The 26,824-nt window shown below is 36.8% G+C and overlaps 1 protein-coding gene across 1 annotated transcript in view; it reads right to left on the reverse strand.

Annotated features, from left to right (window-relative positions):
* Nucleotides 1-26,824, reverse strand: part of dpyda.1 (dihydropyrimidine dehydrogenase a, tandem duplicate 1) — a 266,445-nt gene that overhangs the window by 50,090 nt on the left and 189,531 nt on the right. Inside the window, exon 18 of the mRNA XM_067435665.1 lies at nucleotides 6,090-6,232. Coding sequence (XP_067291766.1) covers nucleotides 6,090-6,232 — 143 coding nt within the window. The remainder of the gene's footprint in view (nucleotides 1-6,089; nucleotides 6,233-26,824) is intronic.

Raw genomic sequence — 26,824 nt, forward strand, 5'->3', positions numbered from 1 at the left:
TTTATTAACCCCCGGGAGCCGTGTGGATTACTTTTATAATGGATGGATGGACTTTAAATTTTGGGCTGCCATTCACAACCATTATAATGCTGGGAAGAGCCAGGACAATTTTTAATATAACTATAAATATATAAATAATATATTTAATATTATTGTACTCGTCTAAAAGTAAAATGTCGGAAACACCTAGGATGGCTTGAGGATGAGTAAATTATGGGATCATTTTCAATTTTTGGGTGAACTATCCCTTTAAGCTTGACTTAGACTAGTTGCCTATCATGGCCTATAGAGGGTGCAACAGGATAAGAAATCTTTAAAGTCCGCTTTTACTCTGTTTCCAACTGTAAAAATGACAAATAAATGCATACTCAGAAAGTGCTCCACAATATATGTTTGATTATACCATCTGGATGCTCAAAATGGATTGGGTTAAAGTTTTAAACAGCTTATTGTACACGCAATTAGTTCCTTTTCTAAACGAATGGGCATTGTAATGCACGCACATATAGACGGTAGCACATCACATGCTGATCGTGCACACAGAAACATTCAGTAGCAGAGAAATGTAGTCAACACTTTTCCTATGATTTATCAATAAAATAGCTTAGAAAATGAAAAGTTCAAGCAAGTATTTCTTAGTAATTAAAACCCACAGCTTCACTAATAATAGAGAGACGCTGGCAAGTAATTAATTCACATGCAATCGCTCTTTCACTAATGCATTCTTATAAATGTAATCTTTACTGCGCTACTTCAGTGTGTGATTTAGAACAAGCAGAAATCTGTGAGAAATATAACAACCCAAAGACAAAAGAACTGATAAAAAATATGTTATGTAGGAGCAATAGCCTCGTGGGCAGCACTGTCATATTCCATAGGTGTTCTGAGTCTCAGCTCGAGGTTTGGTCGATGTCGACTCGACTTTAATCACATAAATGTCGACTTATAAAACCCCAAATTCATACTAAATAGAACACACAATATAGTATGCAATTTCGGATGCAGAAAAAGACTTTCGCTGTTTAAAAAAACTAAAAATACATTAATTAATGCTATTTTAAGACATACTCAAAATTCCAAAAATTTTTGCATTTTAGGAAGGTTTTTTTTTTTTTTTTGTAATGGAAACTAAACAGAAAACCAACCAGGTTTCTCACATTTTATTTTGGGTTTATATTAATAAAACGTATTTTTAACTAAATCCAAGCTTGAATCATTTTGTTTTGTAATCCAAATGTGTCTTGCATCTTAGCGATATACAATTTGCAAATCATCATTCTTTTGAACCAAATCTCTCAAATGATTGGGGACAATCTGTAAAACATTTGTACATCGCTCAGTTCAAATCGGGTTGATTCAGCAAGCATTTTTAAGTGGATAAACCATCCTGACGAACTGATTTGCTAAAATAAATATTTACAAAGCTAATCTCGACATCCCGATGCTAATCTGAGCTCTTTATCAGAGCGACAAAGACTGCTGGTGTATCTGACATCATTGTGACATCCAGTCTGTGCAGAACGTGGAAAAACCACAGCGATGAACTTTGAGTTATGATTTTAATAAAGGATCTGCTTTTCTCCAGGATGCCGTGCATCATTAGAATGGAATGATCTGTCTTTTTTGCACACATTTGCTCGACTTTTAGAGAAATTTACACCCGAAAGACTGCAGGTATCACCGAAGCTCTACACCATTATCTTTATGGTTTGGCAATTCTGCTAGTTAATGGGATAAATCAGGCTCTGGTTCCAACATACCCTATGTCTTGTCTTCAATAACCAAGGAAAGTCAAAACTCCACAGGTTCAACACAATTCGATCCGGAGAAATCAATACAGGATATGAATGGACTTCATTATATTATTTGTTCTTGGGAGAATACTTTTGATGTGGCGTCGAATCGATGCGTCTGCTTAGAAACAATAGCGCGAGCGCCTACAGCGTTTGTGTTTACACCGAGACGTTTTTGTGTCTTTTGAAGAGCCTGATTCTCCCATTCAGTCCTTCCCAAGTCCCTTCAGTTCTGACTACAAGTCTCGCTGATTGCAACAGTTTGAATTACAGCGCATTCTTTCAACAGCCAGCGTTCCTTATCCGAAAGGTGGTTCGTTCTCCATTGACCCAGACCTGACCTGAATTCGACAGGCGCGTGGGGAACGAAACCAAGCCAGGCCCGGTTGAGCAGGTTTTATCCTTGAGGATAAAACACCGCAGAGGAAGCGGCAATCAGAATCAGTTTTGGGCGCTGATGAAGCACACAGATGCGTGTTGCATGCAGTTTCTCAGCAGTCAGACTCTTTGATGTGTTTGAAAGGACGTGTGCCACAGCGGGTGTTCTCGCCAAACTCATCTTCCACATCCAAACCCCACGATTCACAACACTAATCCTCCACTAAACCCAAAATATTAACACAAAAACACATTTTCTTTCATCACTTGCAGAACATTTCTAAAGCAAGGAAAGCATCACAAATAGTGATTATATTGTGTAAGATGAAATACAAATTACGGCTTTTTAAAGCGGGGGATCTGTAATTGAAAGCATTATGATTCTATCAAGAGCCCGAGTTATTCTGTAATTAAATTTTCATATTAACTCAAAGGACAAATGTCTGAATGCAAAAAGGCTCTTCGGATCCCAAGTGTTCCCACTGAACAGGTAGGAGAGGGAAAGACATTACGGAAACATTAAATCAACCTTTAAAAATAGTAAATGCATTTATTCAAAGATAGAGATTCAATTTGCATACAGATTCTCTGTTTGATTACTCCCCAGACACGAGCAAGCCATGATGTGGAGAGTTTAGAAACACTTTTCAATCTGCAATCTAAATATTATGCTTAACTATACTGTATCTCATTTACAACAAAGTTTTCTAATTAAAACTTTGTATACAGCTGAGACAAATGCAGGGCTGACAATACCAATTAAAAGTAATTGCGTATCAATGCTCAAACACAATGCACACCATGACAAATTGTGTCATAAACTAGAAACATATTTAGACTTGAGTCGCTTAGTTTATCCATTATGGTGACGTCACACAACAAAGCAACCTCTTCCAGGTTCTGATGATGAGTTTGAGCGGCCCTGTGGTTCTAATGAGCTATTAAGTATTTCATGAAGTAATAATGTTTGTTAATGCTAATGAAAGCTATTATAAAGCAAAACACTACTGAAGCCAATTAAAAAATCTTGCATATAAAAGTACAGAATTAAAAATAAAAATTAGACATGCAATGTGTATCTTTACTGCTTTAGAGCACTTTTTGAATAATTAAAGAAGGGGTAACACACAGTTTCAGCCAATCTCATGTTATACTTCAGTTCCTATAGAGAAGCATCACATCCTTCATATCTCAGAGAAAGTCTTTAGTTTTATTAGATTTATAAAAGACAGACAAGTTATGATATCACACGCACGCACGCACGCACGCACGCACGCACACACACACACACACACACACACACACACACTTAACTATGACAAACACACAATACATTTGTGGCATTATCCCTCCGTGGGATAACGCTGGCTTATTTGGGAAGCTGAACAAGGTTGTCTTTCCCTCAACCAGAAACACACTCCTTTAGTGACATTGCTGATGTTTGTGGTCTAAAAACAGTGCTCTCGCAACCCGAAAGAAGAACGTGTATGTGTGCGCTCTCGCTCTTCCTGAAGAAGTGCGCATACAAGGAATTTTACCCATTTTGACGTAATATGTTAGCCTGATGTGGTCATACTCAATTCTAGTCAGAATATGAGTCTGAAACTGCTCCATTGGGCTGTAATTATGGGGCGTTTCAACCGAACCAGGAAAGACCTCAATTGGACAGACCTACAACAGAGCAAGGGAGCGACGCATAACGTTAGTTGTCAAATATCAACAGAACTCAACTGCACCGTGTTGCCAAGTCTGCGTTTTTTCCTGAGGGTTGTATTCAATGACCGCGGGTTGAAGCAACGATTATATGATAATAGACCAATGAATGCAAATTTTTGTAGGCAACCTGGCCAAAATAACACACATTTTACCCCCCAAACGCCATTTTTTTTTCAGAGAACCCTGAGAAGCTATTGTTTTTGAGCTAGTAGTTTGCAGGATTTGTTTTAACAACTTGGCAATCTACACACGCGCTGGAATAAACAATCTTTGCCGGTGTTGTAAAAAAAAAGAAGAATTTAAGGATACACAGTTACTTACCAACATGATCATCATTTCTGAGAGAAATAGTAAAGGTGAATCCATATACAAACAAGCTCTCCATTTAGGATTTGAACAAATATAATCAAAGCCCCTTTTATGACGTGAGTGATTACATTACTGTTGATCATCTGTCCGTCATCGTCTAAAGCCCGCCCTGATGATTTTATTGGTACGAACAGTTTCTGTTCAGGCATAATCACTCCTTTATGGATCAAGTCCAGACCGAACTGCCCAAGCTTAAATGTTGTGGGCGGGGCTGAGTTCGGCTGGCATCCAGGCTAGTAATATATGGCCATAGTTGAAAGCTAGAAAAAAAAAAAAAAAACTTTCAGAAACTTGTTTGAATCCTGAAGGAGTGTATTTGGCACAGAAATACTCTGTCATATGTCCAACAATTTTTTGGTGTGAAAATTTGGCCATGTTTAGCATGAGAATCCAACTCTTTAACAGTGTATATAAGTCAGAATGCATGAAATAGCATTAAACCCCCTTTAATTGGCATTTTTTATTTATCAGTATTATTTAATTTATATATCCTTTCACAAACAGACAGTTTTTCCTGTTTGATGATCTACCCTGGTCTTATTAATATAATATCCTTATCAGATAATATATGACTTTATATTTGTTAATGTACATGGAATGCTTTTGCAAATTGGTCTTATTATAACAAGTAATTTATTTGTTCAGCCTTTTTTGTTTGATCTGAATAAAGTGCTATATGAAACATTCTGATTTGATACTGAAGATTGTCTTGTACACAGACTCTGGATACATCAGAAAGTAAATACTTCCCTACTATATAGTAGAAGTATAGAGTCACCTAAAGGATTATTAGGAACACCTGTTCAATTTCTCATTAATGCAATGATCTAATCCACCAATCACATGGCAGTTGCTTCAATGCATTTAGGGGTGTGTTCCTGGTCAAGACAATCTCCTGAACTTCAAACTAAATGTCAGAATGGGCAATTTTAAATGTGGCATGGTCGTTGGTGCCAGACGGGCCGTCTGAGTATTTCACGATCTGCTCAGTTACTGGGATTTTCAAGCATAAACATTTCTAGGGTTTACAAAGAATGGTGTGAAAGGGAAAAACATCCAGTATGCGGCAGTCCTTCGGGCGAAAATGCCTTGTTGATGCTAGAGGTCAGAGGAGAATAAAAGAGCAACTTTGACTGAAATAACCACTCGTTACAACCGAGGTATGCAGCAAAGCATTTGTGAAGCCACAACACGCACAACCTTGAGGCGGATGACAAAGCCCGAATCATTTCCAATTGGTTTCTCGAACATGACAATGAGTTCACTGTACTAAAATGGCCCCACAGTCACCAGATCTCAACCCAATAGAGCATCTTTGGGATGTGGTGGAACGGCAGCTTCCTGCCCTGGATGTGCATTCCACAAATCTCCATCAACTGCAAGATGCTATCCTATCAATATGGGCCAACATTTCTAAAGAATGCTTTCAGCTCCTTGTTGAATCAATGCCACGTAGAATTAAGGCAGTTCTGAAGGCGAACACAGTATTAGTATGGCGTTCCTAATAATCCTTTAGGTGAGTGCATATAGTAGTATGTGACGAGTAGTATGTCTGATTTCACAGTACTTGTAAAATAGAAGGCAAAGAGTAGCAGGATGCCTAACAACTTCAGACGAATGTGCATACGATGGAAACTTTACAATCCCATGAGGTCATGAAGCGACACAACTGACACTGGTAGGTCACATGATAATGACAACATGGCAAATGTAGTCTATTCATACTACACACATTTATACTTTATAGAACATGCTTTTTAGCGGTGGCAAAGTTATTACTTATTCAAAATAATATTGCAGAATAACATTTCCGATGAAGCCTCTATCAGTTACCTGTAACACTGTGGCTCCTGCATGGAGGAACTGCAATCCGGACTCTGCAGAGTCGATGCCCCCAGTGGCCAGAATGGGAAAACCAGGCAGAGCTTTTGCTATGGCGGACACTGCTCGCAATGCGATGGGCCGGATGGCATTTCCTGCACAGACGCAAAAACAAATTATTACTTTAATTATTATTATTAGATGCAAATAAAATGAAATAATAATACAAATTGTTTTAATAAAATCAAAAATATCGAACAAAATAAAATAATGTCCCTTGTGAAGATCTAAGATCTCAAATGGAAGGTCTACAGCAGACATAAATCATCTTTGCTAAACGGCATCTCATCCTCTCAAATTTCAGGCTGGGATTCTCTAGGGAGCGCTGCGCCTCCTTACATTACACCCTTTATTTATTTACCTGAGCCGCAATGTCTTGAATAAAATTAAAACCTCTGATCTGATCCTGCTGACAGACGGGGCCGTTTATCACATTAGATTTAACTTCATTTCACTGGCAGCCTTTTTTTCCCCTCATTGATCAGTAGGAGACATTGTCTCTCCTCATTTGGCGCTGGTGTCACTAAAGACAAAGAGCGCGGGCCAGCGCTCTCTCCCACACGCTAAATGACCCTTATTAATGATACAGAGGACTCGCGTTAAAGGAACACCGTCTCAGTCGATCTTCTCTGAGGAAGCATGTAAAGTTAATGGCGGCATTTTGATGTATATTACAGAACAGGTGAAACAGCAGCAGATATATTCAAACATAGGATGCACATTCATCCTACATAACATAAATTAGGGATATTATGTGTTTCCACATAATAACACATAACTTTTTTAACATCTCAACTGTTTTCCCTAGACAGCACCAATAAAGTTCAATAGAAAGAATACAAATACTTTTGCTGATGTCTCTTGATTTTAAAAGACATAAGCAATCTCATATGCATCTTAATATGCATCCTCTAGAGCTCCTAATGAATCTCAACGTCTCAATCTCAATATGATTGCAAAAAAATTTCATACAATTATTCCAAAATATACATCTTGCTATTGCTCCTAGTTAGGAATAAGGATTTGAACACCTATCTTAGAGTATTAAACTTTGACCATCTAGCAACCACATACAAAACTCTAGAACAGTGGCAAGTTATACATATGGAAAATATTCTGGATCAATCTATTTACATTAATGCTTACTGCTCTTTTTTACTATTTATAAAGATTTTTAGAATTATATCTTTATTGTTATATAAATATCGGCCTTGTTGTGAACAGGCCTTAAAAGGACAGTTTCATCCCAAAAATGAAAATTCTGTCACTGATTACTCACCCTCGTGTAAGACTGTCGTTCATCTTTGGAAAAAATAATAATAATCTTTTTGATGAAATCAAAGAGATTTCTGCCCCTTATTAACAGCTACGCAACTACCTCTTTGACACTTCATAAAGTTCATAAAGAGATTGTAAAAGTGATCCATATGAATTGCCCAAAATTTTTAAAGGCACACAATGGCTTTAAAATGTAGGCTTTTCACATAAAAACAATGATCAGCGAACATTTATAAAGAGAAGCTTAAACATGCTGCGTAACACGAGAATGAACCTCATTGGTTCTTGCTGAAGCTCAAACGTGCTGCATAACACGAGAATGAACCTCATTGGTTCTTGCTGAAGCTCAAACGTGCTGCGTAACACGAGAATGAACCTCACAGGTTCTTCCTGAAGCTCAAACGTGCTGCGTAACACAAGAATGAACCTCACAGGTTCTTCCTGAAGCTCAAACGTGCTGCGTAACACGAGAATGAACCTCATTGGTTCTTGCTGAAGCTCAAACGTGCTGCATAACACGAGAATGAACCTCATTGGTTCTCGCTGAAGCTCAAACGTGCTGCGTAACACGAGAATGAACCTCATTGGTTCTTGCTGAAGCTCAAACGTGCTGCATAACACGAGAATGAACCTCATTGGTTCTCGCTGAAGCTCAAACGTGCTGCATTACACGAGAATGAACCTCACTGGTTCTTGCTGAAGCTCAAACGTGCTGCGTAACACGAGAATGAACCTCATTGGTTCTTGTTGAAGTGTGCTGCATAACACAAGAATGAACCTCATTGGTTCTTCCTGAAGCTCAAACGTGCTGCGTAACACGAGACTGAACCTCATTGGTTCTTGCTGAAGCTCAAACGTGCTGCGTAACACGAGAATGAACCTCATTGGTTCTTGCTGAAGCTCAAACGTGCTGCATAACACAAGAATGAACCTCATTGGTTCTTGCTGAAGCTCAAACGTGCTGCGTAACACGATAATGAACCTCATTGGTTCTCGTTGAAGCTCAAACGTGCTGCGAAACACGAGAATGAATAACATATCATATAAAGCGATCATATATCTTTATAAATGGTTGAATGGGAATTAATTTTTCAATCTCTTTATTAACTTTTTGAAGTGTCAAAGTGGTAGTTGTATAGTAGCTGTCAATGGAGGGACATAAATCTCTTCCATTTCATCAAAAAGATCTTTATTTGTGTTCCAAAGATGAACGAAAGTCCTACAGTTTAAAAAGACATGAGGTTGAGGAATTAATGACAGAATTTCCATCTTTAGGTGAACGATCATTTAAATCATTTAAAAGTGCTACTGAATTTTCATAGAAACATCTGAGATTCATCTTTTGGGACAACATTCTGTGCACAAGCCAATGAAAAATAGAGTATTGGAAAAGCTATGTAATATACTGACACCCATTTCAGTCTACTTAGTCAGGGGACACTTAGCAGGTCTGCCAGCTGACACTCAAATCTAATCCAGTGGATTTAAATGGAAGGAGGAACCATATTCAGCGGCCATGCAGGAAGCGCTTCTCAGGAGGAGATACTGACACCTCTAATTGCATTAGAAATGGATGAGCTACTCTCAACGACTGCAGCCTCTCCACAGGTAGAACCCTGTCACCCGGTGCTGTTTACAAACACATGGGGGAAAAAAATGCTTTTATGAGACTCTGATGGACAAAAAAATAAATAAACAAGGAGCAGGGGAAGGCGCAGAAAGATTGACAGATGGTGTCAAACTCCTCCACGACCCTCGTTTTCGTACTGGGAAACAACAAGCCTCATTGTTTCCATATGATGTTGTGTGGCGTGTTGTCATGGTTAGTCTTGCAGAAACCGTCGTCGGGTCACTAGAGGGGCTGTGTTTGTGGGATGGAGGTGGGAGAGAGAAAGCTTCTCATCCTTGGTCAGTCCGAGGTGCTTACTAAAACGCTGCACGTCACACCTGCTATTCCGATGAATAATTCCGAGCACAGACGGATGTACGGAGGAATCAGGCAGGACACCGAGACCTGAAATTTGGCATCATCAAACAAGAAGAAGAAAGGCAATAGGAGGAAAAAAAAATCACGTACAAGGAGAGGCAATTAGGGAAATACACACAGACCTGACCTATGGTATGATAATGAACATCCTGTCTAACTCCCTCAAGCGCACACACACACACACACAGAGTGAGAGAAAAGGCTGGGAATGGTAATTGAAACTGAGGAAAAATACAAGGGCTGTTCATTTGTTTCAGAAGAGCATAAGTTATTGACACAGAAAGGTTGCAGAAGGTTTCACGAATCTGTAGTTTGTGGATGAAACTGAAATGCGGAATCAGATGCGAGAGGAATTAGAAGTCAAGGAGAAAGAGATGAAAATATAGATGAAAAGCAGGAGCTTGAGGGCATGGTGGAGACGTCAAACATGCACACCCATCATTATCATACTGTGTTAATGACTATTGGGTAATGCTCACAGAGAACGGCCGAGCTCCACTGGGTTTGCCATAAATATTCGTCTTCCACAACTATATATTCAGATTTCCATAATTAATGGAATTTGCGAAGGCTAGTGATGCTTCACTATTACTCTCGGTCATTCTTTGGGTTAGGGATTTGAACAGACCTCTAAGTATTAAACTCACACCTTTTGCACTATAGAAATGAATACTACTTTAATATTGAAATGAGCTCATTTTACATGGACAATTAACATGGTGAAAAAGTAATAAATCAGAATTTCACTGATGATAGGAGTTTATCCCCATCTAGAGAAACTGTAGAATATCATATACACTTAAGTGTGGACTCAAACAGGTTTTACACCTGGTTTTAAAGGGATACTTCAGCACTTTTTCATATTAAACTATGTTATTCCCTTAGCTAAGACGAGTTCATACATACCTCTCTCGTCTCAGTGCGCGCACTTAATCGCGCAGTGACGATCTGATAGCATTTAGCTTAGCCCAGTTTATTCACTATGGTACCAAACAGAGATCAAGTTAGAAGCGACCAAACACCTCCACGGTTTCCCTATTTAAATGCAGTTACACGAATAGTTGAACGACCTAGTATGGTGACACAAAATAAAATGTGACGCTTGTCAGAGCGGATTAAAAAGGAGAACTATGATGTATGGCGGAATAGCACTTCTAAAAGTACTTCGACTCGGCGCAGTAAAAAGTCACACCTGAAAAATCCCCCCTCACATCTCCCCCTCCCCCATATTGATAGAAATGAGAGAGGGAGAGGTGAGGGCGGATTTTCAGCCGGGACATTTTACTGCGCCGAGTCAAAGTACTTTTAGAAGTGCTATTCCGCCATACATTATAGTTCTCCTTTTTAATCCGCTTAGAAAAGCACCACGTTTTATTTTATGTCATCATACTTGATTGTTCAACTATTCGTGTAACTGTATTTAAATAGGGAAACCGTGGAGGTGTTTGGTCGCTTCTAACTTGATCTCTGTTTGGTTCCATAGTGAATGAACTGGGCTTAGTGGGCTAAGCTAAATGCTATCAGATCGTCACCGCGCGTCAGAGCGATTAAGTGCACGCACTCAGACGAGAGAGGAATGTATTAACTTGTTTTAGTTAAGGGAATAACATAGTTTAATATGAAAAAGCACTTTAAGATGCGTTGTGGTTGATCAGATCACAAGTAGACAAGGGAGAGTCCTACCCGTTTACATCTGGTGTTTTAATACTTTTAACCACTTCTGTCCTGATTTCTTCGAGGGGATGGTCTACGGGTGGGTGAATGTATGGGCTTTTTCAGAGCTTTCAATCTAAATAAGCTCGCGCAATTTACATATGAACACGCCGACGGAAAAACCTATGGAGAGAAGCAGCTTTCATTCTGCTCTGACAGCTGAAAGACTAGCCGAACGCTGCGTGTTTTAGAAATCAGGAATGGTGAGAGAACATTGTGCTTGGTTTCGATTTTTGTCTTTAAACCAAACTTGGAACTTCCCGTCTGGCTAGCGCGTTTCCCGTAATGTTTATGAATTAGGTCAGAGGCGGAGAGTAGACGGTCTTTTGCGGCTCTTCGACCACATGAGCACTCTGAAAGCAATCTGGTTGAAGGGGTTTTCGATTAACTCTGGAATTGGTCGAAAGTGTACATGCTAAAAAAACGGTTTAGACCCTGTTCATACATGTATTTAGTATTGTCCATTTGTGATCCGATTGAACAAAACACATCTTAATACCAAGGTTAAAGAGGGCCTAGAAACCACATAGAAACATGCTAAAAAACACTTATTAATCAGACACTAATTTTATCTCGTTTTCTGGTAAAATATCTAAATAAACAACTTTAATTTAGATGCATTTATGTGAGAAGCACATTGCATAAGAGATTGTTTTTGAGGATTAATTGGTCATTAGTTTTTGTCTCGTTTTAAACAGAAACCTCACAAATTGTGTCTGGTTTTAAGGGGGAAATTATTTGCATGCTTTTTCTCAGAACAGAATACATTCTTTGAATATCATTTGAATTAAAATGAATAAAATAAACAAATACAATTAAACTATTCTTGTTTGATGTTCAGATATTTTTCTATATAAAGAAAACTAGACACAATACAGAACAAGAACAATACTGTGCGAACGGAACAGGACTTGATTGGTCACTGTGATTGGGAAATGATAGGTGAATGACACTGATGTTGAAGCACCTAAACCTGGTTGTAAATCTAAACTTGACATAAACTATAATCCCTCAAATCTGATTGAATGATTGGAATGTTGTTCGAGGATCAAAAAAGATATTGATCCAGGAACATGCACTTATATCATGTTATCATGCACTTATATCATGATATCATGTACCCCAGGCTGGATTGGACTCTTCAGACCTTTCAGTTTTATGGATATCAGCATCTTTGATAATTCTTTGGTCACTCTCGCTATAGGTACTGTAAAGAGAATACGGTTTTGATCCCAATTGCGCGTTCATACAGACAGTATTCGAGATGCTACTGTAAGCTGCTGTGTTGAGCAGGGCATTTCGAGACTCACACCTCTAAGTAAACGTAGTTGTCAATCTTAAAAAAAAAAAGACAGTGTGAACGTAGCCAAAGAGAATTAGGCTGCATATCGACCGAAACATTTTTAGCCAGCTCTGTGAGTGCTTGAGAGTGTTTTAGCAGCGCAGTGTTTTTTTCAGTTGAGACTATTAGCTTCATATCATATCATGCAGAATATCCGCGGAAGTGTTACTAGAATCTCATTTCACGGATAGTTTCTATATTGTTTCTATACAAAAGTGTATTTGCTCTGGCTTTAAATTAGTTTGTTCCGTTATTATATAAAACAGAATGTGGCGTTTGGTCGGTATTGTATTTGTCCCACCCCTCCACTGTGATTGGACGGCTGGGTAAAAGGTGACAGTGCGCTGCGTTTTACTCTGTGTTGAACATTCAACTCTCAGTAAACACCGCTGAGCACTCAGAGCTTGAGCGTGAAATAGACGCTCAGTGCATCGTTATGCTCATAGCAAACGTGGTGCTTCCATTAAAAACAATATAAAAAATTCACCAGCCGCGTGAAAAAAAACACTTTGGAGGACACACAGCCTTAGGGCATCTACGTTGTAACCACCCAAGACATTCTAGAGCAGTTAGAAACACAATGACAACCGCCACAACACACTAACATCATAGTGGTGGATTTGCACCAACAAAAAACACACACAAATATAGTTCAAAATTATAATTCTGATTTGTTGAGCCAAACAAACCCCTCATCTGATTTCCCTGACGCTGTCTTTCCTGACAGTCACATTAGTATAATAAGCAATTTCTATGAATACCTGATTTCATATTACAATAATAGCATCAGGAGATGGCGAATGTGTGTCTTCGTTTAAATGTGATGTAATAAAAGACTTAAGATAACTCTGACATTTGAGAAAATGCCATCAGTTCACCTTTTCTCTTTGATGAAATGATGGCATTACATTTATACAATTATCCGATTAAACAAAGTAACGTGCCAGAATCTGCTGGAAAAGGCGAGGGACACAAAGTCATCACCGTCAGCCTTCGAAAACATCTGCAGACACACTGAAAACTGCAATGAAAATACACAAATTATTTTTAAACATCACATCCCAAACGTCTAGATGTTCAAGGAATTTACCTCGATACAGGTCAGAATGATGCAAAATAAAAAAAGGGCCAAAATGTGTTTATGAACCTGCAAAGGCAGAGCACTCCATGGCCTTTTGTATGTGCCACTATGGAAACTGTTTCTGGTATTATTGCGTACTATCTAGTGGTCGGGGACTGATGCATAATTCAGAGATCTGGTCAGCACGCTGGGCGTCTGTGGTCAGTTAAGGCCACTGCACATTGTGAAGTGTGTGATGACCTCAGCAGAAATACCTCCTTTCACAACAGCACTGCCGGCTTTAGACATTGATATAGCACATCGGCTCCTACAGCTGAGAAACTCACTCAAATAATGATTAATGAATGAGAAAAGGGCAAAAAACATGGCACTCCACTCTACAAACACAAAAGTCAAGCATACCTTTGCTTCATTGTACACAGGCTCTGGTATATAATGGCCAGTGTTAATGGGGTAACATGACAAGTATTGTGCATTATGCAATCAGATTACTTTTTTAATGTAATGAGTAACTTAAACATTACTTTATAAAATGTACATTTTAATGAATTTGCTTTAACAATTTTTAAAAGCAACGCTTGCAAAGACGACGTTCTCAGTAAATAAACAAAACACCTGCATAGCAAGCCAGGTGAAAAAGAGACGAGAGCAGTGTTGGGAGGGTACATTTGGAAATGAAATATGTTACAGATTACAGGCTACCCTTTGGGGGGGGGGGGGGGGGGGGGGGGGGAATGCTGTTTCATGCATACTGAGCTTTTTACACTGTTAAAGACTTGGATTCCCATCCTAAACATAGACAAAGTTTCAAAAACTAATGTTGGACGTTTGATGGCTTATTTCTGTGTTAAAAATACTCCTTCCGGTTTCTCACAAGTTTCGGAGAGTTTTTTTCGAGTATGGCTCAGCTTGACGTTAATAGAGCGGAAGGTCCTTGTATGGGCCGTACGGGCTCTTCTCCCGGTAGGGTGCGCACGCGTGTGACTAGAAGAGAGAGGAAATGCACGCCCATAGACACTCTCAGCTGCAGATCCAGTCGATCCAGTCGATCCAGTCGATCCAGGCGCCGCGCTCCACTTTATTCCTATGGGCGACTTCAACGCTTCAGCACAGCATTCCAGGACGGCAGCGCTGCATTTGACCCGATTTGAACGCAGAAATGACGGGAAGCTTCATAACATCGCTTCAGTCGCGTCGCAAAAATGGATCTCCACCGTTCACTACTGTCAGGACTTTACCAAATCACACCAAAGAAGTGTGTTTTTGACGGAGCGGCCCCAGCGATAAAGGTTTGGTCGTGCTTTGGAAGCAGCCGGTGAGTAAATCTGCTTCAAATGTCTGTGCTGTTGGCTCGTCGCGTGAGTAAACATCAGTAAACGACACGATCGCGTGCTTCGTCATTCAAATGCGCTAACGGACTCTATTGTTGTTCTATGTATAAGGTTACACTAGTCTGACGTGCAAAACCGTTTGCTTGCTACTGCTAAGGTTTAGTCGCATACAATAGTCCATAAACCGAATCATGTCCTCATAAACTGCGAGTAAAGACACACAAATGTTGACAGTAAATACAGTACATACACTAACAGTACAGTACACTAAATACAGTACATACCACAGAGACGGACGTCCTGCTGTTGCTGTTTCTCCTGTTCAATTTATTTCAGCCTCTGAATCTGATTCTGGATCATATCTGTATTAGCTGAGATCGATAGCCATGAGTTTCTCCACGCTTGAGGACGTCACCGCTTTGCGCGCTCGTCATTCTTTAGCTCCGCCCACTTGATACGCCTCCAGCCGCTCGGTTTTTTCCGGAAAGACTCGGTACAGCCTATATTTCTTTTAGAAATATAATAAAACTAAAGACTTTTCGGAGATATGAAGGATGCAATACTACTCTATAGGTACTCAAGATTGACATGAGATTGACTGAAACGGAGTGTTTCACCCCCCCTTTAATGTAACAAGTAGTGTAACTATTTCAATTACTTTTTTTAAAGCAGTGTAACTGAGTCCACTTGATTACTTTTCATTTCTAATGAATGGTTTCAACTGTTAATCATTTTCAAACATTTAAACCAGGCAAGGTTAACATCTAAAAACAGAGGTAGTTATATTTAGAAATAAAGAGAAAACACACAATTCTTGATCATTATAGTGTAGTAAAAAACATGTTTTTTTTAATTTTTTATCCAGGAACATGATTGTTGCTAATAAGCTATTATTTTTACCACTCTGTCTGTGAAGGTAAAACATTAGAAGCAAGAATAGATTCTAGTTTCATTCTCTCTGGCAACCCAAACATAGATTTTTTTTATAAAATTATAGTCCACCTAAAATATTGTTTAGACTCAATGACCAATCACTGTGTGTCATTAGTTAAATAGCCCTATTTTGCAAGTTAAAACGGAACAAATGAATGAGATTTGTCCACTAGGTGGTTAACATTCATCATAGGAGATTCTTCCTCAAATTTCGACATTGCAACCTTTGATATCGACCTTTGCCCATACCCAAAACTGCACAAAATTAACGTAACACATACTTTCCATAAAAAGTAATTAAGTAACGTAACTAATTACACAATACTGTAACACATTACTATTAAAAGTAATTTTCCCCAGCAGTGATAATGGCTGAGGTGGTTTCAAAGCTTTTCATTTGTAACATTTTCATTCTTGCACAAAACAGGCAAATCATTTGGAATATTGCATCTAAAATGTAAGATATCCATTATTACATTCTCATATTACTGTTGTATAAAAGCCTCATCACACTCGCAGTTGTGAAATTTGTGTGAAACCCCACTCCAGCCAAATGCCTTTTCCCTTCAAATAAATTATCTGCATTATTTGTTTTACTTTTAAATATGATTGCGCTTCACAATTAAATGTATGCATTTGGCAAAGGACTGTACATTATAAGTTATTGTTAACTGTAGATTATTGGTAACTGGGATGCACAAGGTCGAAATAAAATGCATCAAATAGAAACAGATGTTAACATCACATCCTGTGTTTTATTCATGGACTGAAACCCTGTACAGGTTGCTTAGAATAACAACACAAACCTTATTATTAAGCTGGATATTAACAACATTGTGTCGCAGAAATCTGAAAAGTTACGGTACAAGTTAATACACAGTTACGGCTAATCAAAAGCAGGTTTTTGTAATTATAAAAACCAGCCCACAAAATAAGGTATGGGGGCGGATGATGTGCTGTAATTAACGCTTAAACTACTCATTATTACTTTTAGATGTGCAAAGCCATGTACTGTAACCTGTTCTAAATTTTGCACCTATTTAATACTAATCCAATTATGATGCAAATGAGGACGAAGCATGCACTGAAATCACTTACGCTGCAGCATAAATCACGAAGAAATATTTATAGATCATTTAAAAAAAAAATCAAATCTAATTAAGAAATGCTTCAACATTTCACATTCTTATGTGTTCCTTGGACAGGGGCTTGAGATTGTTAATAAATTTAAGTATCTACACTGTAAAAAATTGTGGTGGTTTTTGTTGGTCTAACTTAAAAAAGTAAGTAACCTGGTTGCCTTAAAATTTTTAGTTTATTGAAATTAAAAATTTGAGTTGATACAATGAAGGAAATTAGTTTAATAAATAGAAACTCAAAAAATGTTTTTTTATCTGAACCACATAAAAAATGTGATAAATCATGAAAATAGCACTATTTGGCATGTTTCACTGCGTCATTAGAAATAGCACACACATAATTACCCAATATGCTTACAAAATCTTTTAATAATCTTTTAATAAAGGTTGTCGAATCTCAAAAAATGTTCCTTGTATTAACTCAAAATTTTAATTTCAATGAACTCAAAATTTTAAGGCAACCAGGTAACCTTTTTTCTAAAAAAATTTTACAGAGTAAAAGTCATATATGACTCCACCCTAACATTCAAACGTCATGTAAAAAATTGGAAAATAAAGTTACATTCAATTTGCAGAATTTTAAACAAGTTAGGCCATATCTTGATACCAAAGCTGCCAAGTTGTTTTTATATACACTGTAAAAAAAAAAGTGTTGGTTTAACTTAAAAAAGTAAGTAACCTGGTTGCCTTAAAATTTTGAGTTGATACAATGAAGGAAATTTGTTTAATAAATAGAAACTCAAAATATTATTGTATCTGAACCACATAAAAACAATTGATAAATCATGAAAATTGCACTATTTGGCTCCGTCATCACAAATAAAACACACAATTACCCAATATACTTACAAAATCTTTTAATAATATTTTAATAAAAGTTGTCGAATCTCAAAAAATGTTCATTGTATTAATTCAACATTTTAATTTCAATTAACTCAAAATTTTAAGGCAACCAGGTAACTTTTTTTCTAAATATTTTTTTACAGTGTGAGTATTGTTTTACAAACTTTTTAAGACAGCCATAAAAACCATTGCGATCTTAGAGAGACATACAATTTTAAGCTTTGACAATTTCAAACGTTTCAAGTATGCTTGTTTGGTATATAAAGTGTTACATAATATTGTTCGTCCTATGTTAAGGGACTGCAGATTAAAAGTAGTTATTTTTATACTTTATATTTGTATAATGTTCATGATTATGAATGGTCCCTATCAAATAAACCAATAAATAAATACAATCGTAAAAATCCTAAAATCTTCAATATGGCGACATACTTAGACATAACGTTACCATAATATGTAATGTGTACATATCTTCTATAATACATAAAAAAGAATAAAGAAGAGCGAAAAAAAGAAAGAAAAAAAAACGATCCAGGATGTACCTTATTTTTTATTTAATTTACCTTATTTTAACATTCAACAACTCTGTTAACAAACAGAGCACTTCTGTGAGGTAGCTTGAACAATCAAGTAATAAATAACATAAATTCTTCACTTTTGGATTTTAGTGCAACAGTAAATATAAAAAAAGTCCGGGACCGGAGTTGCGCAGTAGAGCAGGAAGTACAGCTGCGATATCAAAAGCCCGCCCAGACTCTCACAGATGCAGAACAATTAATTATGTTGGTGTGAAATAAACAGTTATGGAAATGTAGAAATTAAAGCTAAAGCTCCAATCTGCTCCAAAAAAAAGTTCATTAGTGCCTCAGTGACAACTTCACTCAGAGAAGACGTCAGTCTCAGCTGTCAATCATGACGTCACACCCCCCGTTTTTATAGCATCAAATAACTAACTAAAACTAAACTTATTTAAAAAATGAACACTTGAAATGAAATCATCGTGATGATAACTGCCTTCAATGACATAAACTAACTTTTGGGAAAAAATATTTGAAGTGTAATTTGATTGTTTAGTTTGCCTCGCGTCCATTAGAAATCACTGAGGTGCGGCTATACTGGGACCGGTCACCGGGGGGGCGATCGAGACACGGCGGCTTCAGTTTCTGAGAGGGGTGCTGCAGGCTTGATTTAAACCAATAGCGTACAACAAAAAGTGACGTCATGCCGCACGGGTTGCTGTTTCTGTGTGGAGTTAAAAGGGTCTAACTCTGTGCCACCGCATAACTACTGATGTGTTAATAAAAGAGAATGAGAATATACATACCCGAGTCCTGATCGGGATGTACCGTCCGATTCCGATCGAGTCTGAAATCACGTTATCGGGCCCGATTTCTGATCACGTGATTGGATCGGGACAACTTTTGTGTCCTAGCAAGGACACATTAAATTGATCAAAAATATATCATTTTTTAAAACTTTATATTAATCAAAAAAACCTAAAAAAATAAATAAAATGGTTTCTATATATATATATATATAGCAGCAATTCAGCAAATTAGAATGATTTCTGAAGGAGCATGTGACACTGAAGACTAGAGTAATGATGCTGAAAATTCAGCTGTACCCTCACAGGAAAAAATTACAATGTTCAATATATTAAAATAGATTACTGTATTTTCAATTAAATAAATGCAAACTTAATGCACACAGTGCCCTTTTGAATTGTAGTGTGATGTATTATTATTTACTGTATTTAATATATTCACTTTATAACCCTTCACATGCAAGCTACTTCATTTAACCTAACGCATTAATTAGTCTATGATGAATAAGACATCTATTTATGCACTGAATACTGTCTCAAGCTCATGTTTCTACATTTCTCTCTGACTGTTTGGTCCTTTGCTGGGTCGATGGGCACAGGAGTGATTGACAATCTAATTCAGCGAGTGCGTATAGATGCCTCTTCTGGTGCGTGTTCTTATCATTAGCAGTTAGCCTATGGTTATGTTCACAGCCCACTGCCGCTCCCCGCCCATAAGATTTAAGGGCCTGCCCTTTAGAGAATATTTAACATAAAATTGAAATCTTGACAGCGGTGAGAAATCCGTCCTGAGCGAGGCGAATTTAATTAATCAGACCTACTGTACCGTGCTCTGTCCAACACGGCAGGCCGCAAATTAAACAGCCGAGAGCTTCCTGCATCCTTACCGTATCACCTCGGCTCCGTCTGTGCCGAGCAGAAGGTAATGCACTGATCTAGAGCTAGATGCATATATAAAAAAGCAAAAAGCAAAACACAAGCAAACAAACTCGACATATTTCCCAAGAGCCCCTCACATAGACGATGCGTTTATGACCTGAGCGAGAACCGCAGACTCAGAACTGGGACTGTTTTTCCTTCTTTATGCGGCGCCGCATCTGTGTCGAAACTCTCGGAGGATTGTTTAACTGGTAAACGAAAACAGTGTGTACTCCGAGTGTGAGCTTTTGCATTCGACGGTAATGTGGCTGAACGTACAGCGGGTGACCGCAGCGCTCAAACGTGTCGGTAGACGAGCGGCGTCCTCTCACTGTCATTACAGAAAGATCACGCTTCTGTTACCTTCAGCATGACAATCACAACAACAGGCACGCTGAACGAGGCATTATGGGGATGTTGGGAAAAGATGAGGTGAGATTGGAGCTCCAGGGGTTAGAAAGCGCTGAACAGGTGTGTTTTCTCTGAGGGTTGAAAGAATAAAATCTTTTTGATACATAAAATGTTAAAGGAATAACACAAATCCACCTTCCAAAGCCATGATACACTTTTGTTCTGTGGAACATAAACGTTGTTGAAGAATCTACTCTTTTCAATACAGTAAAAGTGAACTGTCAGTCTCCAAAACGACAAAAAACACCATACACTCTCAGAAAAAAAAGTACAAAAGCTGTCATTGGGGCAGTACCTTTTCAAAAGGTCCACCTTTGTACCTAAAGAGTGCATATTAGTCCCTCAAAGACACATATTGGTTCCAAAAGTGTACATATTAGAACTTTTTGAAGGGTACTGTCCCAATGACCGCTTTTGTACCTTTTTTTCTGAGAGTGTACAAATATGACATCTGTGATAAGTCATATTTAAGCATATTCACAATGTAACATATTCTCTTCCAGTGAGCTGTCAACTGCTTTCAGTCATTTTGATTCATTGAGTCCAGGGCTTGACATTCAATTTTTTGCACAACAGCCACTGTGGCAAATGGTTTTCCAAAGTTACTAGCCACAAATTGCCATATTGATATTTGTAATGTGTCATAATTTAACAGCAGGCATATTACACTATATTAAAAAAAGTGTCTCCAATTTGAACATTTTCTAATGACTGATCGCATAAAAAAAATTCAGTTGACCAAATTTAATTTCTATGAATTGATGCAATTTAATACACAAAAATTCAATTTGGCCAACTGAAAACTTTAGATGTGATCAGTCACTTACAGTGTAAGTGTAAGCTGCTTTCACCTAAAAGGGTTAGTTCACCCACAAATGAAAATTCTGTCATTTATTACTCACCCTCATGTCGTTCCAAACCCGTAAGACCCAAGACCGTAAGACAAATTAAGATATTTTTGATAAAATCTGAGAGCTTTCTGACCCCTCCATAAACAACAGTTGAATGAACACTTTCATTAACTTGTTAGAATTGTTTGCCATACAGACCAGTTTTATGATACTTTAACTTTAACTCATTCACTTATTCATTACATTGGAACGAGTTGCCAGGATATCCTTTAAAAAAAATATCTTGATTTTCACAGAAGATGGAAAGTCATACAGGTTTGGAAAACCATAGCCTACAGATGAGTAAACAATGACAGCGCATTCATTTTTGGGTGAACTATCCCTTTAAAAGAAGTTAAAGGTGCCCTAGAGTGATTTGAAACAATATGTTAAATTGTTCTCTGATGTCTAAATAGAGGGTATGTGGCTTATTTAAGGGCAAAAATTGTCTAGATACAGTTTTACAGGTCCATTTAACACCCTATAAATTGTCCCTGGGATGTAATGTTCTGTTTTTGCCTCATTTGGAAGGGTCATGAATATTAATGTTGAGCTCTGCTCTGATTGGCTTATTTCAGCAGCTCACAGCAATTCACTAGTTCAGCAAAGCGGCTCATGAGTCCTGACAGAACACTGAATGACACTAAGGAGAACATCTCAAATGGAGATTGCTAAAATGCAGCTTACTTGTTTATTGGTGTTTTCAGATCATCCGCGCGCGAGAGAGAACTCGCGTGCATATTGTTGCTAGATCGCAGGTTTAGAAACACCGGATAGTATATGTGTTCTTTTCACAGAAAAGTTCTGATTGGGGGATTTAAATTACTGAAATCTGGCAACCGCAAACACAAACGCTCTTCTTTCCCCTCCGACAAAATCAAAACCAGTATACTATCCGGTGTTTTGGTTATACATGGTACTTGGAGTTTCCTATTGTTACTGTACTAGCATCTTGCGTTATCTAGACAATGTTGTCTCTCTAAGAAACTTTCAATTTAGTCAGAAATAGTTTAAACAGTCAATGGGTGGATAAATCACTACTTACTGCTTGCAGGGATACAGTTGTAATTGCCCCTTTCTTCAGTTTAAGACGCTGAGTGAAGCTTGCTTGAAATGGGCCGAGCAAACGAATGATTTTGAATTAAATTGTTGAGCTATCCGATTACATCAACCATGACCTTTGACATTTTTTGTCTGTGGGAAGGCTATGAAAAGTCCTCACATCCCCTGCACAGCCTGGAACATGATGTGTGTCCATGAGCGCTGCCGTTTTTACTATCCCCGAGTGTCGTTTGTTTACCTGCAGTCACGGTGAATCGGCTCCGTCAGTTCCGTTTGACAATGAACATGTTTGGACATATGCAAATGTTGGGGGCGTTCATATTAATGATCCCCAGCGATTGCATCACTGGTGGCGTTATGTTGAGAATCATTTATTTTTCCGTGGTGTTTTTCATGCATGAGATTTACATAAGAAGATGAAGGCAATGATGTTCGAGACTCACAGTATGTAATGTCCATGTACTAAACTCTTATTATTTCACTATGGCAAGGTTCATTCAATTTTTCATTCTAGGGCACCTTTAAAACGTAGTAGAGGGGCATAACTGACACAGTGAGGGAATCTCATGGGAACATCCGAGAGATACATTCTCTCTCTCTCTGAAAATGGTAGGCAGACAGACAAACACATCCATGGCCACATCCTACAGCTCTCAAAGGGGCCCTGATTCCACCCACTCCATGACACTGTGCTAATGCACTCTCAGAAAGGTCAATACTCACACAAACACACACACGTACACACGTCTCAGCGCTCAGCTCAGCTATTGAAAGGAACCTCCCAGAGCACTTTTAATTGTCAGTCGCTACAAGCCACACACAGACACTCTGGAGTGAATCTAAAATCCATTACATGGGAAATTTGAGTTGCAAAAAGTGAGGGTGGTTTTTTAAAAAACTTCAGTTTGGTAGGTCAGCAGGATCAAAGATAGAACGAGGCCTTAAATTTCAAATCCAAAAACATAACTACTTTTTATGATTTGTGGCTGTGTGGGAATAAATACTAGACTATACTATACTATAAACTACTATATACTATAATATATGTACTATATTATACCATAAAATAATATACTGTAAATTATAATATACCATTCTATACTATAAAATACTATAACATACTATAAAATAATATAACATACTATACTATAATGCAAAATACTACACTATACCATCCTGTACTATAAAATACTATACTATACTATAAAATACTACACTAAACCAAACTGAACTATACTATAAAATAATATACTATAAAATACTATACTATATAATACAATATATACAACACTGTATTATACCATACTATATACTATATTATTACACGGCTCTGTGAAATACTTGATTCTGATTGGTCAATCGCGCATTCCAGCAGTATGTTATTTCCAGATAACAACCGCTCAGCCGGGTACTACAAGTTATCTTGACCGGTACTACTTCTATTCTTAACGCTGGGGCCATCTTGTGGCTGTTAAATACTTAAACAGCCATGGCTACAATGGAAGACTTCAAGGCGGGTTTCCTTTATAAAGTTTTAAATATGGATATTTTTCTCACACAAATGCATCGATTCAAATCAGAAGGCTCTATTAACCCATCGGAGCCGTGTGGAGCACGTTATTTGACGGACAGCTGCATTTATTATGGACTTCAAAAACAGCTACAACTACTGCTGGGATTCACGTTAGCCTGGACTTTTTAAATATAACTCCGATTGTATATGTCTGAAAGAAGAATGTCATATACACCTATAATGACTTGAGGGTGAGTAAATCATTTGTTTGGTTTCATTTTTGGGTGAACTAACCCTTTCAGCATTCATTTTCAACATTTAGCAGCAATAGATAAAGGCTTAAAGCAGTTTGTAACTGTTTTTCTTCGTGGAAGCTTTGTGTAAGAGCTAATAAAATATTTAATCTCAAGACAATATTTTGTGTCTAATTTATTTGAGACTAGTAGCCGTGTAATAAGCAGGATAATGTACACCCAGCCGGTTGTTATCGCAGAATAAACCCCTTCAGAGTGATCAGGACCCCGACAAGAAGTGGAGTATACATTATCCCTTACATATACTATAAAATACTAAATACTATACTATACTATAAAATACTATATACTATACTATAAAATAATAAACTATACTATGCTGTACTATAACATACTATATGCTATATTATACTATAACATACTATACTATAAAATACTACAAAATACTGTAACATACTATATACTATATTATACTATAACATACTATATACTATAAAATGCTACAAAATACTGTACCATACTATATACTATACTACAAAATACTAAACTATACTATACTACACTACACTACAATATAACCTACTATATTATAATATAACATACTATATACTATAGTATACTACACTATAAAATTATATATACTATACTATAAAATACTATATAATACACTAACTATAAATATATATAAATACAAATATAAAAATAAAAATAAAATATATTTATAAAAAAAAAACAGCTTAGGAAAAAATCACTCTTCAGGTCTACATAAAATGAATAAAATAAAAGCTAAGGTGCAAAAAAAAAACTGTCAAACTTCTAAAATATTAAGAAGTATTCTACTCCATTGTACCATAGATTACTACAATAACAAGGCCCATGTTTTGTCTGTGAAGTAGAGAAACAGAATTTTGGATGAATATTTCATGTTGGAATGTTAGGTGGCTTTCAGTACAGTGTTTGTTTTTTCTGAAGCATCATTTGTCTTTGCCATTCATTCAGTCGGAAAAAAGAAAAAGAAATATATGAAACATGCTTTCCTAAAGTAGATGTTTTCCATGTCTATTTATACAGTACTGCACTTCAGAAAAGAAGTGTGTTCTGTCAGAAGAGCACTAAATGTAAATGCAAGTGTTCGTTTATGCGTTCTGCATGAGTGTGCGTGTTGTGCATGAAAAGTGTTGCGAGATGTCTGCGGAGTAAAAGTCAGAGCCTGTGATCTCACAGGTATATAACCACTATCAGCTGTAAGCACACACAAACACACTCTCTGAAAGACTGCGATACTCTGTCTATGAAACGTGTATGTGTGTCTCTTCTATGAGGACAATGTGTGTTTACACAAATGGGTAAAATAACTACAATTACTACAGATAAGAGGTGGTTATTTAGCTCAGAAACAGCGTGTGAAGCACAGCTCTTCATTCTGAGGCTTAAGTCTGATCTCAAGCTTTGAGGTCTTCACTGCAGGTAAGGACAAAATATAAAATCACTTCCTTCTACTATTTTACCTGATGGAACCAAGCTGACTTCATTATAATACTTTTTTTTCTCTTACTATTATACATACTCAGGGTCATGAAGTCAAGGTTTCTTTCTTTCATCTCAAAATTAAACTTTTTTTTTTTTTGTACTACAAATTTTTACTAGTCCTAGATCACTTTTACTCGGGACTTGCAAGCTGGCACAGAATTATATTAATTGTGCTAAGCCGACAAACTAAAACAATGCATGCACTGAGACAAAAATGCATTTGCCCACATATCTAAATGTAGGAAAGAAGTTGAAAAATCCCTATTTCTAAAATCGGTGGAGTGCTCCTTTAATTATTAGCAGTGATTAAGTGCAATTATTAACGAACTCTGTGCAATTAATTATTTAGCCATTCATATAAATAGATAATTCTCCATAATTTTTATAATTAATTTATTTTATAAAATATAAATTATTATATTTAAAAATTACTCCATAATTTTTAAATTATTTTTATTATATTTGTATTGTATTGTATTTTATATATATATATATATATATATATATATATATATATATATATATATATATATATATATATATATATATATATATACACAATACAATATTATAATATATTATATTAGGTTTGTCAAAATGAACGCGTTAACGCAAATTCGTTTTAACGGCACAGATTTTATTAATGCACGATTAATGCTAAATTAATGTTCTGAATTAAACTGCCAGTGTAAAAACTCCCTTTATTTATATTCTTAAATTGAGAGAAATCTCTGCTTATTCTGAATTTTTAAGTTTAGGCTTCAGAGACATGAACAAATTCTTTTTAAAACATCTGTGACCTTTGATACATGTCTAGTTTACATGCCCTGAGTATGGTTTCACTAATAATAAACGTACATTTGCATAAAGCATGCATATTTGTCCATATCCATGTTGATTAGAGCATTAAAAACTTGACATATTAATTCAAAGTACATTTATTACTTATAAAAATGTGCGATTAAATTGCGATTAATCGCGAGTTAACTCACGACAATATGTAATTAATCATGAATATATATATATATATATATATATATATATATATATATATATATATATATATATATATTATATATATATTATATATTATATATATTATATATATATATACAGAATATTAACATTAGTTTAATCT

The sequence above is a fragment of the Pseudorasbora parva genome, chromosome 24, assembly GCF_024679245.1.
Source record: "Pseudorasbora parva isolate DD20220531a chromosome 24, ASM2467924v1, whole genome shotgun sequence".
Classification (NCBI taxonomy): Eukaryota; Metazoa; Chordata; class Actinopteri; order Cypriniformes; family Gobionidae; genus Pseudorasbora; species Pseudorasbora parva.